The sequence below is a fragment of the Sturnira hondurensis genome, unplaced genomic scaffold (genome assembly GCF_014824575.4).
Source record: "Sturnira hondurensis isolate 20B ecotype Veracruz unplaced genomic scaffold, ASM1482457v3 Scaffold0010448, whole genome shotgun sequence".
Taxonomy (NCBI): Eukaryota; Metazoa; Chordata; class Mammalia; order Chiroptera; family Phyllostomidae; genus Sturnira; species Sturnira hondurensis.
Genome location: NW_028083079.1, coordinates 709,225 through 724,288, shown reverse-complemented (window position 1 = coordinate 724,288; position 15,064 = coordinate 709,225). Strand labels below are relative to the sequence as shown.

General features: G+C 54.3%; 1 protein-coding gene across 9 annotated transcripts in view; it reads right to left on the bottom strand.

The window, feature by feature from the left end:
• Nucleotides 1-15,064, bottom strand: part of ZNF618 (zinc finger protein 618) — a 165,237-nt gene that overhangs the window by 42,517 nt on the left and 107,656 nt on the right. For all 9 annotated transcript variants that reach the window (XM_037059104.1, XM_037059107.1, XM_037059105.1 and 6 more), the window contains exons 3-5: nucleotides 12,337-12,596; nucleotides 872-949; nucleotides 225-263 (exon numbers count right to left, since the gene is read on the bottom strand). In XM_037059104.1, coding sequence (XP_036914999.1) covers nucleotides 225-263; nucleotides 872-949; nucleotides 12,337-12,596 — 377 coding nt within the window. The remainder of the gene's footprint in view (nucleotides 1-224; nucleotides 264-871; nucleotides 950-12,336; nucleotides 12,597-15,064) is intronic.

Below are 15,064 nucleotides of genomic sequence, written 5' to 3'. Positions count from 1 at the left end.
GCCCAGAGAACCCTTTACTGAGAGAACACCCATTAGCTTTCCTAGAATGAGTATGCCATGGAACACGCTTTGGAGAAGGCTGTTTCAAGGTACTGTGTTGCAATTCCATAAGAACCCTCTGGTCCCTGCTGGTTGGGGAGGGGAGAGGGTGAGTGTTTCCTCCTCCTACCCCTTGCTCTCTCACCCAGCTCCCTGAAAACCCATAAGGAGGGGAAAATACTCACTGCCTTGGGAGGCTCCCTCCCCTGAGGTGGCTTCGGTGTCTGTGAGAGACCAGAGGGAGAGGAGGAGGGGGAGGGGGAGAGAGGAGGGGGAGGGGGGAGAGGAGGGGAGGGGGAGGGGGGAGGGGGAGAGAGAGAGAGAATGAGAAGGAGGTGAGGATGCTGGACCAATGGCCAGGCACATGAACCCACCACGCCACACACAGGGACACTCTCCCCAATTCTTGAGGCAGAGCACTGGGCCTCTCAGTCCCTCCCCATGCCTCCCTGCCATCAGTCAAGGACCCTATCAGCCAGGCTCAGGGAGGGTCAGGTGCCAGCCCTCCTGTCCCCTCAGCTTCAGTGTCCTCATCTTCAGAACGGACACAGCCACCCGTCCCCACTCTAGGCCCGTCACGGGGAGCACATGAGATGACACTGGGCAGCACTGAAGCACTCTGGGAGGAAGCAGGCCTGTGTAAAGCAGGCAGGGGGCCCCGGGGGCAGAAGCCTGGTGGCATGTCCTGCAGCCCCTACCCCTGTGCACTCTCCCATGTAAAGGAGGATACGCCTTTCCTCCTCTGATGTTACCCAGGTGGGGCCCTGGCAGAAAAACGGGCAGAGAACAGGAGGGCGTGGCCCCTAAACTCCGCCCGAGGGACACCACTCACCTCGGTGTGCGCGTACGTGGGTCTGGAAACAGTTGTAATACTTGTACTTCTTGCCACAGATTCCACACTCATAGGACCCTGGAAAACAGGAAGGAAAGGAACCGCTCAGCCAGCACCCAATGCATACAACCACATGGCCCCAGTACCCACGGTGATGTCTCCAGGGACCACTGACTCTGCCTCAAGGGGCAGGGCTCCTCCAATGTCCCCAGTAAGCAAGGAGGCAGCAAAGACCTGCAGAGGCATCGCTGACCTGGGGGTCGGGGGCCTGGGTCTAGTTCCAGGTGTGCCTCCTGGAGAGGCGTGCCCACCCCTACCTCTCTGAGTGACCTCGGCAGACTCACTTGCCATCTTTGGGCCTCAGTTTCCAAATCTGCAATATGAAGGAGGCAACTTCTTTAAAAAAAATTTTTTAAAAACTTTATTTAGAGAGGAGGAAGGGAAGGAGAAAGAGAGGGAGAGAAACATCAGTGTGTGGTTGCCTCTCACACACCTCCTACTGGGGGCCTGGCCTGCAAGCCAGGTTATGTGCCCTGAATGGGAATCGAACTGGTGACCCTTTGGTTCTCAGGCCCACACTCAATGCACTGAGCCACACCAGCAGGGCGGAGAAGGCAACTCCCATACTTATTCCCTGAGAAAAAAGACCATGAAGGTAAAAGTCCTCCTTCATGATAAGGAATAAATTGCAACCATGTAATGAGATCACCACTGGAACGCAGTAGAATGTCTAGCTACTTGTCCTTGCCAGAACAAGACAGGCGTTGAGTGGACAGGCTTCAGATCAGACACGTTTGGGTCCCTGTCCCTGTTCTGCTACTTACCAACAGCACGACCTGGGTAACTTCCTCATTCACACTAAGCCTCAGTCAGTATGTTCATCTGTAAACTGGGACTAAAGGTGCCTACCCCGCAGGTGTGGCCCTACACAACCTCAGAAAGTACACGGGCCTACTACAGCTGTGTCTGACAGGGAGAGGACCCCCCTCCTCCATGGAGGATCTGTCTTGTTGCCTCAGACGAGCAGAGAGAACACGGTACAAGCACTTGACCCCAGCCCTGCGCTGGGTCCTCCTCCCCCAGAATAGGCAGACTGAAAGGACCGAGTTCCCAGCGGGCATATTTCAGACAGGTCAGAGGCAGAGGAGCCTACCATGCAGAGCACAGGGCTAAGACCCACAGCGGGAGGCCAGGCAGAGCCCATGGGACCCTGCCCAGCAGAGGTCACAGAGTGGAGGCCCTGCCATCCCTCACACAGGCCTGACACCACCTGGTCCCCGGCTCCATCCTTCCTAACACGTAAACACACAGGCCCTGGCCCCACTCCAGGCTTAACATGCTAGAATGGCTCAGGCTAGTGGCCTAGGAATCTGCCTTCTTAAAAGGGTCTCCGTATGAGAATCACTGGTTCAGACAGAGTCTCGGCTCCACCGTTTCCTGGCCGGCCTGCAGTCTGTCTCTCACTGGAAAATGTGGATCACGCGAGGGCACCAACGTGAAGACTGAGTGAAGCAGGAACTCGGTGAGTGGATGAGGTGTCAGGTCAAGTCAAAGAGCACTGGACTTGGAGTCTGACTCTCAGCTCTGACTGCCCCCCCCCCAGCTGGCCGATCTCAGGCACAGGCCTCTTCCAGCCCATACCTCAGTTTCCTCACCTGAAATACAGGACTGTCGTGACTTCTGTGTCTCAGCACCGAGGTCAGGATTCATGAGGCACAGCACGCGAGTCGGCTGACACGCAGGTGGCATTATCGCCTAACTACTGTGGGGCACTTAGGGGAATGCCATCACCCTCACACTGGTGTGGGATCGAGCAGCCTGTCACCCAGTGATTTTATGCATCTTGTCTCACAGGGAGAATGTAAACACGTGAAGGGCAAAGATCGAATTTGTGTATCTCTTTGTCGTTAGCTCCACGACTGGCACAAAGCAGGGGCTCAATAAACTTATGGTGTTCTACTCATCTGTCACCGAATAACAGTGACCCAGTGCCATGGCCACCGGGTACCCCAGGCGGGTACAGTGGGCTGCTCACTGAGGGGTCTTCTGGGGACTCTCAGCCGAGGCAGACCCTTGTCCCCCACTGCCTGATTTCCTGCCAGTCATGCTTCCTCACTCTTGGGTTCCCCAATTACCTTTCTGTCCTCCGTCACTGTCCCTCTCCACTAAGCACCAGGTGCTGCACAGGCCTGGCCTCTGACCTCAATATGCAGGTGAGGAAGCTGAAGCTGGCCAGGTGTGCAGGAACCTGCCCGCCTCACACTGCCAACCAGTGGGGTCTGGACTCCGGCCCCCCTCACACATCAGCTCAGTTCATCCTCACCAGCCCAGCGGCCAAAGGCAATCGTTCCCCCCATTCTCAGACGAGGGAAGTGGGGGTCGGAGGGTGACACATATCGCCCAGATCTGTCTAGATCCAGAGCCAGTGTGCGTACCCGCCACGCAGTCGGCCCCTGGGGAAGCACCAAGAGGAGGTGGTGTTTGTTCGCATTAACACTTACCGAGGACACCCAGGTCTCACTTCTGTCCTCCACCTTCCCGGAAGTCCTCATGTGGTTGGGACAACTAAGCACCCACTTCAACGATGAGTTTCTAAGTGTAAGGGGGCAGGTGGTCCAAGGCTGGGGCTACTTAGCTCATGGTTTGCAAGGAACTGGGCTCAAAGGCAGCCACCAGGCTCCAGGGCAATCCTACTGCCACCATGCCAGGTCCCCTCCGGGTGCCAAAGGAGCTGTAAATCCCCTTCCATCATGGGGCTGCCCCTGATGCTACAGGGCACCAGAACACGCCAACCATGCTTGGTACCGCCACGGGACTCCCAGAGTCCACTATCGAGAGGCCAGGGCAGCTGGCAGGGCACGCCAGCACTTGGAAGCGAGCCTTTCCCCCTCCCCCATCCTGCTGTCACCAGTGACACATCAAGGATCCTCGGGCACCAACCAACAGCACTGTCCGGCACTTTCTACAGCTACCAGCAGAAAACCTGGCTTAGCTCCCTCCCTGAGAGCCCTGGGCAGGCCAGGTGAGACCAGCAGAGGCCGGGGGAGCCTAGTGCCTGCTGCCACGGAAGAGGAGAGAGTTGAACACGGAGGCGGCGCAGGCTGTCTCCTGAGGACAAGGAACATGGGCAGCAACCCTCCAACTCTCTCATTTGCACCCAGCTAGCTCCTGATAAGCTCAGACACGTTTCAGGACACACAGAAACGCAACAAGGCAGAAATCCAGAGTGGGTGAAGGGGAAAAGAAAAACGCAAATGGGGCCATCACTCTGTCTCCCAATGGGCAGTCCTATACTCAGTGCGGACCATCACAGCAGCCTCGGCTTACAGATCAGATGCTGAGGAGTGGCCGGAGCCTGCTGGGGGACGAGGGGCCTGGAGAGGTAAGTCAAGGACCAGCAGGTTTCCTGAGGCTCTCCGGGACTTGGCCTCAGGCCAAACAACCTCTGAATCAGGATCCTCCAAGCTGAGAGAAAAGCCCCTAGGGATGTGCGACCACAGGCAGCTTTAGGATAACCAGTCCCCAACCATCAACTCCCAACGCATCTTTCCCAAAATCAACGTGATGCAGAACATGGCAGGCAGGCAGGAGAGCCCGCCCCCACTGGTTCTCCCTTCCCCCTCCCCTCTCACCTTCCCCCTTCTCCCACATTACAAATGAGACGGTTCTTTTGTCCACCTAATCCTGCCTTGGTGTCCCGCATAGGGGATGATCATCTCAGGGCTCCCGGCAAAGGCGTGATCTCAAATACCGGCATCAGTCTCAGACAGTGGGGGGATCTACTGACTGGGAACAACTCCTGTGAACTGGGTGTTTTCTGAGTCTCAGTTTTCAACAGAACTGACGATCTAACGGGGTCGTCAGAAGAGAGACCATGAAAAATGGACCATGATGAGAAACCCCCATGTAATCTCCGGCAGACTTGGAGTCAAAGAACTGAATGACCCAAAACAAAAATGAACTAAGCAAACAACTAGACCAGGAGCAGAATCACAGAAATGGAGGTCACGTGGAGCGTAATCAGCAGGGAAGGGAGAGGGGTGGGAGGGGGGAAAGGTCCAGGGAACAAGAAGCATAAACGGTAAGTACAAAACAGATAGAGGGAGGTTAAGAACAGTACAGGAAATGGAGAAGCCAAAGAACTTGTATGTACAACCAACCCATGGACATGAACTAAGGTGGGAAATGATGGGGGGGGGGCGCGGTGCAGGGTGGAGGAGAATAAAGGGAGGAAAAAATGGGAAGTATGCTATTGATTAATAGCATAATCAATAAAACATATTTTAACAAATACTTAAAAATGTACTTTAAAAAAAGATGATGTTGCTAGTACAAAACTCCACAGCTCCTCAGCTCCTCAGCTCCTCAGTTCGGTGACTGAGCTTTCTAAGCACTTAACACTCAGGAAAACCAAAAGACAGGAATTAAATTAATGCCAAATCCTGTCTCACTCAACATATAAGAAATATTAATTCGCAGAAACATGAGCCAATTGAAAAAGAAATAAAGCCCCATCCATTTTATGAAAAGGTGCATTTTCGATAATTTTTTACTTGTACATTTACGATTGCTCTAAATTTGTTTTTGGCAAGTTGTATGCTAATAATAACTCAACCTGGAAAAATGTTTTAAAATATAGAGCTTTATGAGCCCAACAATTTTTTTTTAGAAATTTCTATTTCAATTTACATACATCTTGTTGTGGGAGATGAGTGTGAAACTGTGATCAATAAAAGACTCTCAAGCATAAAAAATATATTACATTAGGATAAAATCCTGTGAGGGAAGTGGACCGGAAATATGAGTTCAAGGAGAAGGAGGGAGGATGTAAAATTTCCGACTGGTAAAGATGGGCCTGTCCCTATGTTTCTGAAAAGGATGATGGCGGCCAGCAAGTAGCAGAGGGGTTGCGATTATCCTAGATGCATCTAAAAGGCTCACAGTTTTATTTCCAAAGGCCACATTTTTTTACACAACACTCCAGAAATGATATCCTCTGTAATTACTTACACATTGAATTAAAATGTAAGATGTCCACTCAAACATGTGAAAGAGAATACAGTTTCTCAGAATTCTTTTAGAGGCCCCTGGACAGAAGCGTGAAGCCAGAGGCCCATGACTCCGATCACTCTAGAGGTAACCCCAGATGTGGCAATGTCTAAGGCTTCCGCCAATACCACTGGTCTCTGCTTTGCGTTTTTGTCCCCTTTTAAAATCTCTTTCCTACCCTTTACTTCACTCTGCTCCCAACACACCTACTGGCAGGCGTTGTGGGGTACCCACTGATCAATCGAGACGGTACGGCTCAGGGAGGTTCAGGGGCCCGTGCAAGGCCCCGGAGCAAGGCACACAGCGAGTCTCTTGGCTCAGAGCCCTGGGGCCTGTACCCATGGGGACCCTCCAACTGAGATCCCCTTCCCACCTTGGACCTCCCGATGAAGAGCCTTCATCAGAGACAAGATGCACCTGGGAGGGTGGCCAACCCCCTCCTTTCTGAGTGGTTGCCGCGAGCGCCGAGCGCCAGTCCTGGCAAGCTGAGGCGCCAAGCCCTGCCAACAACCTACTGAAACTGTCAGCTGGCACTATGAAGTAGGACCTGGCGCCTTCTCTGCTGTGTTTGTCACAGACCAAACCCACGTGGCCTTGTCTGAATGGCTGTCTGCTCTTTTGCTGCTCCTTCCGGAGCTGTGGCCGAGCTCCCTCCTCCCTGGGCAGCCCCCCACGTGTGACAACACCTCCATCCCTTGGTGCTCACGGTTCGCTGCCTAGAAACATCCTCATAGGATCCAGTCTCTCCCCTTGCACACCCTGACCAGGGACCCTCTCTGCTCACCCATCTCCGGGATGGGAACTCCCTCACAGGGTTCTACCGTAGCACCCTGCTGTGGTCCCCATAATCACAAAGTCCTTCCTTTTTTTCTTTTTAAAGATTTTATTTTATTTTATTTTTAGAGAGGAGAATGGAAGGAGAAACAGAGGGAGAGAAACATGAATGTGTGGTTGACTCTCATACATCCCCCATTGGGGACCTGGCCTGCAACCCAGGCATGTGCCCTGACTAGGAATCGAACCAGTAATCATTCGGTTTGCAGCCTGTGCTTAATCCACCGAGTTACACCAGCCAGGCAAAGTACTTACTTTTAATGAGTTGAAATCACGTCCTGGTAACTTCCTCATACTGGCGGGGGCTACCTGAAGTGTGTCTGCTCCATCTCCTCCCACCAAAATACTTGGATCCTACCATCTGTCCGGCCCACAGCCCCCTCCCCTGGACAAAGAGCCCTTCACTCTGCCCTCAGGCTGCTCCCTAATCTGAGCTAGTTAACTCTCTGGAATCAACCTCTTGGTTCACCCCCTCACCTGAGGAGGAGTCCAGCTGGGCCACTTGCTCCCTCCCTCCCTGGTGGCCTCCTTAACCACCACCAGGGAGCCCTGACCACCAGGTCTCCAGGCCCCTGGGGCTCTCCCTGGGCTCCTTCCTACGTAACATCTCTGGATTAGAGACCAGAGTCTCGCAGCACAGAGAAGCGCACCCAGTGTTTGGCAGCACATTCTGACCTTTGTGATGGGACCTGGGCATTCATCTCTCTCTGAACCAGAAAATGTCCCAAAGGCTGGAAGGTCCTCGTTGTCGTCAACCCAGACTGCCTTGCCTTCACCATCTAGGACAAAGATGGCATGCAATTTTCTACTATAGATTTTTCAATTCTGGCTGATTGGCGGCAACTTCCTGGTGTACTGTGTTGAGAAGGACTCTGAGGTCCACTGTTAGGACAGTATGCCGTGACCAACAAGCGATGCCACGAACATGGAACCAGGCAGTCGCGATGGTGGTCCCTGTGTGTCCCAGCACTCCTCGCAGAGAAGCTCCAGAAACCTCAAGTGTGGTTCTGCTGTTCCTCGGGGCGGCTGCTGTGCAGACTTCCGAACGCAGCTTGTCAGAAGGGAAGAGGCGGTTGTGAACTCACTTCCGGTTCTAGCCAACAAAGTTGTCCACGTCGGTATTATCTCTGCTCTTCTTGTAAGTAAGGAAGCTCAAAACCTCGCCCCTAAGCCCCATACACTGGCTTCGAGGGCAATGACGTTCCTTCCCAGAGTGAGAGGTACCCTTTTTCTCAGCCCAAGGAATTGCTGGGCAAAGGGGAGGTCGCAGCAATTAATGCAAGCTTGGCAGCCAGCATCCTGGGCACAGATGCCCCTCCTGATTCTCCCGGCCTGAGACGCTGCCAAATGCTATCCACATGTCCATGACCCAGGCTTGTCCATGGGAAGTGCCTCAGATAATATTTGTGTCATTGGGAACACTGCTTGTCTGATGGTTGATACAGGGCCAATGAGCGCATGGGGCGGGGTAGGAGCTCAGAGAAAAGGCAAACGGGAGGTTCCCTCGTGGCACAGCACTGGGTGACCAAACAGGACCACTATTCTACTCAGCAACAGAGCCCGGCTCTGAGCCCTACGCGTGGCACTTGGGAGGCCCTTGGCTCTGTGGAGGCCCATGCTCCCCTGCCAGCTGCCTCGGGAACATGTTAACTCCTCGATTGCCTGGCCACCAGGGCACAGAAGCACACAGGGCACGAGCTCATTTAAAGGGATGGCTCTAACCAGCACTGCACCCCAGGCGAGATCCCTGGGAGTCTCGTCCCCTTCCGGCAGTGGGTGGGAGGGGGTGCTGTGAGGTGGAGCGGGGCCTCCACAAAGTGGAGGAAAATGTCACCAACCTGCTGTGTGACTCAAGCCTTCCTACTGCAAGCCTGTTTGCCCTTCCATAAAATGATGGGGACAGGGGTGCCAAATCTACAGTAGGGTGTACCCCCACCGCCCATTTCCACATCCACAGCACACATCAATAATGGATTGTGCCCCCTTCATAGGTTTAAACACAGGCTCCTGGGAGCCTGCAGCAGTTACGTGGACGTAGCCCTCAAGATAAAATCTACTCGCCATCTTCCGATTACATGAATTCACAAGATTTAATTCTAACATTGACTTTTTTGTTCTGTTGTTAAATGCTTTTCTTTCCTGGTGCTGCAGACAACCCACAATCCTCTGAGACTGAACCTAGGCAGACACTACACCCAAAAGGAAGGCCGGGCTGGGAGGATGCGGGACGAGCGGCCACCATGGCCAGCAGGGAACACGCTGGGCCTGTCTGGTGAAGGAGGGCTCCCCGTGGTGGGTCCACTTCTAACTTGTCAATGTGGCTGTTACACCTTTTCACGAGGATGCGCCAAAAGCCGGTAACTCAGAAACGTCACGAGATACTCCAAGTTCCTGAATTCTAGGGAGTCGGTACTGGAGCCCCAGGGACGGGACAAGCCTGCCCAGTTCTCAGATGAGAAAACTGAGGACCCGTTAGATCTTTGTCTTCTGACACCACACCCAGTGCCAAGGTTCTCCTCCATCCCATTTCCCCCCCTCTATATCACACCTGCTTATTTCTTGAACTTGGGGGGGGAGCAGAAATATTACTACTCTTTCCCCTTGAAGAGATTATTTTATACTATTAACACTAGTACTAGTACTAACAATTTACTAAGCACAGTGTTGAGTGCTTTACATGTGTTACGTTTACTGAATCCTCACATAGCCCAGTGAACCTGTCATAGTAAAAACTGAGGCACAGAGAGGTCAAGAAACCTGCCCAAGGTACAACAGCATAAGTCACGGAGCCTGGATTCACTCTCAGTCCGAGGAGTAGAGTTCACTCTCCTCACACAGCAATGTTCCTTTCCTTGGCCTCTCTTGATTCCCACACCCCACAGGTGGCCAGGACACGGAGCATGCCTCATTTAACAGAAGAGGACACTAAGGCACAGACAGTGAGGCCAGGGACCCTGCTGCTGAGCACCAGCTGAGCTGGTCACCAGTGTGGTGGCTGGAGAAGGGCCAAGGGCCCTGGGGCCTCCCACTGTGCAGGCAGCTGGCTCAGGGAGGCATGGCTGCTCTAGGCTTTCCCCGCCGAGTCTAGCCTATCGGCTCCATCCCAAAATTCAAATTCCACTACCCTACCGCGCCTCTCCTAGTAAAGGGCATACTGGGTCCAATGAGTCTTTAAAAAAACCCCACTCCCCAACATGAGCTGGGATGCCCTCTCCTCGGTTAAGGAGCATCTAGTGGCTAAAAGTCCCTGGCCGTGGGACGTGAATACTGATGGACGGAGGCTGGACACAGGCCCCTGGAAGGGTCTTCTTTCATAGGGCAGTAGGCTAAGTCACTCGGCTCTCCTCCAAATATTTCTGGTTCATTTCCTTTCCATCACATGCTGGCATGGCATTTCCCAGCCTCCTTGAGGTTGGGTGGGCCATGTGACTAGCTTTGGCCAATGACTGCATGGAATGAGCTCCTCTCACTTCTGTGTCCCAGCAAGTTGTTTGCCAGTGTGAGTCCTTCTTTCCTCCCTTGGTCACGTGGTGGCATCGTTCCATGTAATGGCTGCCCCTCACCTGGTTCCAGAGCAGAGTGGAGCTCCTGAATGGCCCATGATGGACATGCAGCGTGACTAAGAAACAAACTTTGGTGGTTTCGAGCTACCACAATCCCTTTGTGTTTTTAGGGTCTTTGCTACTGTGGCATAACCTAGCCCCACTGGGACAGTTAGGGCACCCATGTCAACACTGCTTCCCAGAAGGCAGCACCTTACTAGGTATTGTGGGGGGAGGGGGAGCGGAGAGCAGAGGGACATGGGTCTGACAGGTCCTGCAGCTCCAGTCTCCAGGAGCTTCCAGTCTCATGGCAGAGACAAGCGTGGACAGGGCACCTCTAGTCCGAAGCAGATAATGCCAAGTGCCCAAGTGAGAGACGGTACAAACAGACCTCTTCTGACCAGATGAGACCAAGGAAGATCTCTGGGAGGAGGTGGCAATGAAGCTGGCCCTGAAGGCTGGGGTGGACTGGGGCAGGCGGAAATGGCCAAAGGCATTCCAGAGAGAGGGAACAGTAAGGGCAAAGGGCAGGAAATGCTGCGGAAGAACAGACTGTGCTGCATTAAAAGGTCTGGGAAGATCAGAACTAAGAAAAGAGGTAAAAAGGCTCAGGTCACGGAGGTTCTTTGTGCTACGGCCTTGACCCTAGACACAGTGGGGGAATGCCAAGTTTATAATCAGGGCATGATATGTTCAGAGTTCTATTTCGGCCAAGGCCCCTAGCAACCAGAATGGAGGGCAGGTGAGGGCAGGGAGACACAAAGGCATGGTGGTTAGTGGGATGCCCCAGTGACCCAGGTGGGGCTGAGGGTAGTGAAATCCAGCAAAGGAACAGGCAGAAGAGGGATCTCAAGGCTGATTACCAGAGGTGGGAACAAAAAGGCAGCAGGACTAGAGTCTACACTTGGGGGAACAGATGGAGGGGAACTTCCCCACGGTCCCTGCATGCCACACGTGGGACATGACCCTAGACGTCAGCAGTGAGTTAGAGCTGGACCAGGAAAGACAGGCAGGAGAGGGCAATGGTGGCGCTTCTAAGAACACGATTAATGTGGGACACAAATCAGAAGGCACGCGGAGACAGACTAGGCAAGGCCTTGATGCCAGGTTGAGGCACATGGACTTTATTTTACAGACCAGGGTTTGCAAACTTTGGGCCCATGGAGTGACTCCACCCCACAGGCATGCTTTGTTTGGCGTATTTCAAAAGTCCAATTAGTTGCCAACATTTGGAGCCAAAAGAATTCACATGAAAATTCTCATTTCTGGCATGTGGTATGTCCACAGAGCTGGCCACACTGAGCCCGTCTCCCCACCTAGTTACAGCTGGCCACAGCTGAGGAGCAACCCCCTCTGTGTGCCAGGTGCAGGCACTCCAGCTGGACACGATCCCCACCACCTGCCTGTCTGGCTCGTCTCTCCTACGCTAAATAAACATATCTGCCGGGCCTTGGTGAGCCTGGCAGGAGTGCAGGCAGCCCCTGAGGGGGATCCCCTGGCTCATGTTGGAAAGTGAGGAGAGAGATGATTTCTAAGAAGCACATTGCCACAAGCTCCTCTGAGCCTGGCTCAGATCAGAAGACGCAGGGGAAGGCACAGTCTGTCTCCAATTAGATACCGAATCAGCATCTGCTCTGAGCAGAACCTGTGCTGGGAGCTGTCCCCAGGAGTCTCCAGTCAAGCAGAGGGGGAAGACATACACACAGGCTAGTGGGACACTAGCTATGTGCACTGTGCTAGGCCCACCTGGGGCATGAGAGCCGCACAGCACGAGGGACTCACCAGTCTGCAGAGAGTTCCAGGCATTTGACTCAACAAAGTCTCAGAGGATGAGCAGGGTTTTGCCACATGAGATGGAAAGAAAAGAGCTCCAGACTAGAACTATGCAGGCAAAGGTAGTCTAAGGCGCCCAGTTCTTGCCCTGAGGTAGCAGAGAGCAGCCACGGAAGACTCTCAGCCAGGGAGGGGCAGAGACCCGGGGCCTCTTCTCCACAGGACTCTGGTCCCTGCCCCAACCCTCTCAGATGGGCACTCACTCACCGAGGGTCTGCTGGTTGCGGACGCCGCCAATCACCACGCAGATCTCGGCAGGCACGTCGCCCGTCCCATCCTTGCTGACGGCCTTCTTCTCCTCCTTGGCCTCGCCCTGCCAGATCACCTCCTGGATGTAGTCATCGGGCACCTCTGTTTTCACCTTCACCTCCGTCATCGTTCCCTGCTCCGCGCTCAGTGAGCCCTCGGCCGGCACGGGCTCTGGCCCCTCCACCTTGGTGCTCTTCTGGCTGCGCTTCAAGCGCTCCCTGGAAAAGAGGACAGTCTGTTTGGCTGGACGTCAGACCCACCCTCAGACCTACCTGGGACTCCACCAGCCCAGGGGGCTGCAAAATCTTTAGCTATAGACCCTCCTCTCACATGAACCTGTCCTTGAAGCACATGGCCCATGGCTGCCCTGGGGCGGGGGGGCAGGGTCCTTTCGGGAAGCCTGGGGCTCCAGCTCCACCCATTTTACAGCTGGGGAAGCAGGGCCAAAGAGTTCTAAACGTGCCCAGTAACTCCTGTCACTGGGGTCAGAAGAGCCCGAAAACAGAAGCTCCGGCTGACTGAAATCAATTTTACGCTTCAATGTGCACGTACATCAGCTGAGACTCTTGGTCAAATGCAGATTCTAGCCCAGCAGGTCCGGGGTTTGGCCCGAGGTTCCACATTCCCAACAAGCGCCCACTGAGGCTGGTGCTGCTACTCCCTCCGTCCGCCCCTGGAGCGCGCAGGTTTAAGTGGTTTGACGGGTGGTTTAAGTGGCTGGTGCTGTTCCCTTCACTCCCTGGCAGAAGGCCTGGGGATCTCTTCCAGGCTCTTCCCGGCTCCAGTTTCACAGATGGGGAAACTATAAGCCAAAAAGGCTAACTTGGTTGAGATGTCCTGAAGCCAACACATCAACACACCGGCCTCTAGGTGGCTCTTCAAATATCAGAAAACACCCTCAAGGTCAATACTGAGGTGGACGGGGCACATGGACATTGAGGCCTAGGCAGAGCTGTGACTTGCCCAGGGCCACACACAGAGCTGTGACTAGTCCGTCCAGGGAAAGCCAAGGCATTCAGCCAGGTGCCTGCCATCAACTCCTCAACCGTGCTGTTGTAAGGGACCCTCAGCCCTCCCGCCGGTGACTGTCACCATCGCTCCTGTTTCTGAGGTGGGGAAGCCAAGGTGTGCAAAAACTGGGAAATCAAGTCACACTCCATTCAGCCTGGGGCTGCTGCCTGGCCGTGCCCAGCCTCCCCCGCAGCTCCAGAGAAACGTCTGCATGGTTATCTTCGGGCCCAGCCTTGAGGCACGCTCAGGCAAGACTCATTGGCACACCAACTGGGAGGCAGGGGTCCAGGTTCTGATCCTGGATCCACAGCAGACTTGCTGTGTGACTTTCGACAAGGCCCTTTTCCTCTCGGGTCTCCAGAGAGGAGCTTTCAAGACAGCATGGGTTTTATCAGGTCTGCTGTCCCTTCCAGCCCTCAGCTCTCTCCCAGGGTGGAGAAATTGAGCAGAGAGAGAGAGAGAGAAAGGAAAGGCCACGAGGGAGGTATTATGGACTAAATCATGTCCTCAACCCCTCTGACTTATCTGGTGAGGTCCAAATCCCCAATGTGACTGTCCCTGGAGAGAGGGTCTTCACAAGGTAATAATCAAGGTTAAACAGGTCCTAAGAGTGGGGCCCTAAGTTGATAGGACTGTGGCCTTCAGGGGAGAGGAAGAGAGAGATCTTTCTCTGACTCTGTCCCCACTGTGTGAGGACCCAGAGAGAAGGTGGCTATCTGCAAGCTAGGAAGAGGGCTGGCACCAGAACCCGAGCCTGCTGGCACCCTGATCTCAGACGTCCAGCCTCCACACCTGGGAGAAAACACCCCATCCATGACACTCTGTGTGGCAGCCTGAGCTGACTGATACAGGAGGCCAGGACGCGGGCGAACGGGACAGGAGGAAAAGGGAGGTGGACAGAACACCAGCTAGAGGCAGTGCCAGCGAGCCGGCCCCTCCCCTGCCCTGTGACTTGAGGCAGCCATCTAACCTTGGAGTTTTTCACACCTGCAAAGTGGAGCTAGCAGGGTTCGCGCATGGATTTCAATTAACTGACGCCCGAAAAGCACTCAGCGCGGTGCCTGCCCTGCAACTGCTCCTGAGGCGCAGCCGCCCTTACTGTTACCGACAATGAAAACTGTCAGAACGTCTTCAACACCCGCGGGCTCACCCCCTCCTCGTGTGCTCCCCACATCAGGGCCCGACCCCGTCTGACCACACGCCCTTCGCCTCAGTGGGGAACATAAAACCAGGTGGGCCAATCACCTCAGCATTCACTGCTTTTATTTATTTGAGAAACACACCAAGAGAGTGTTCTGTGCGCCAGGCACTGTTCTAACACGCGGACTCCTCTCACTCTCAGGAACTGCCCTGAGAGGTAAGTCCTGGCATGATCTCGATTTTACAGATGAGGAAACTGAGGCACAACGTGAAAGAACTTGTCGGAAGTCACACGGGTACAAAGAAGTGGGACCCAGACTGATGCAGGCATCCCGGCTCTTAGCTGCGACGTACCCAGCCTGGCGGGGAAACTTTCAGAGGGAGGCCTGCCCACCTGCACCCCATGTTGCCCATTCTTGCCCTTCTGCATCCAGAACAGAGTTAGGACCAAGGTGTTAGGGGGTGTCCAGGAGGACAGGGGGCTCCTGGCTTTTCTGGTTGCTGTTGACTCCACAAGACCTCGCCAGCTATAGGC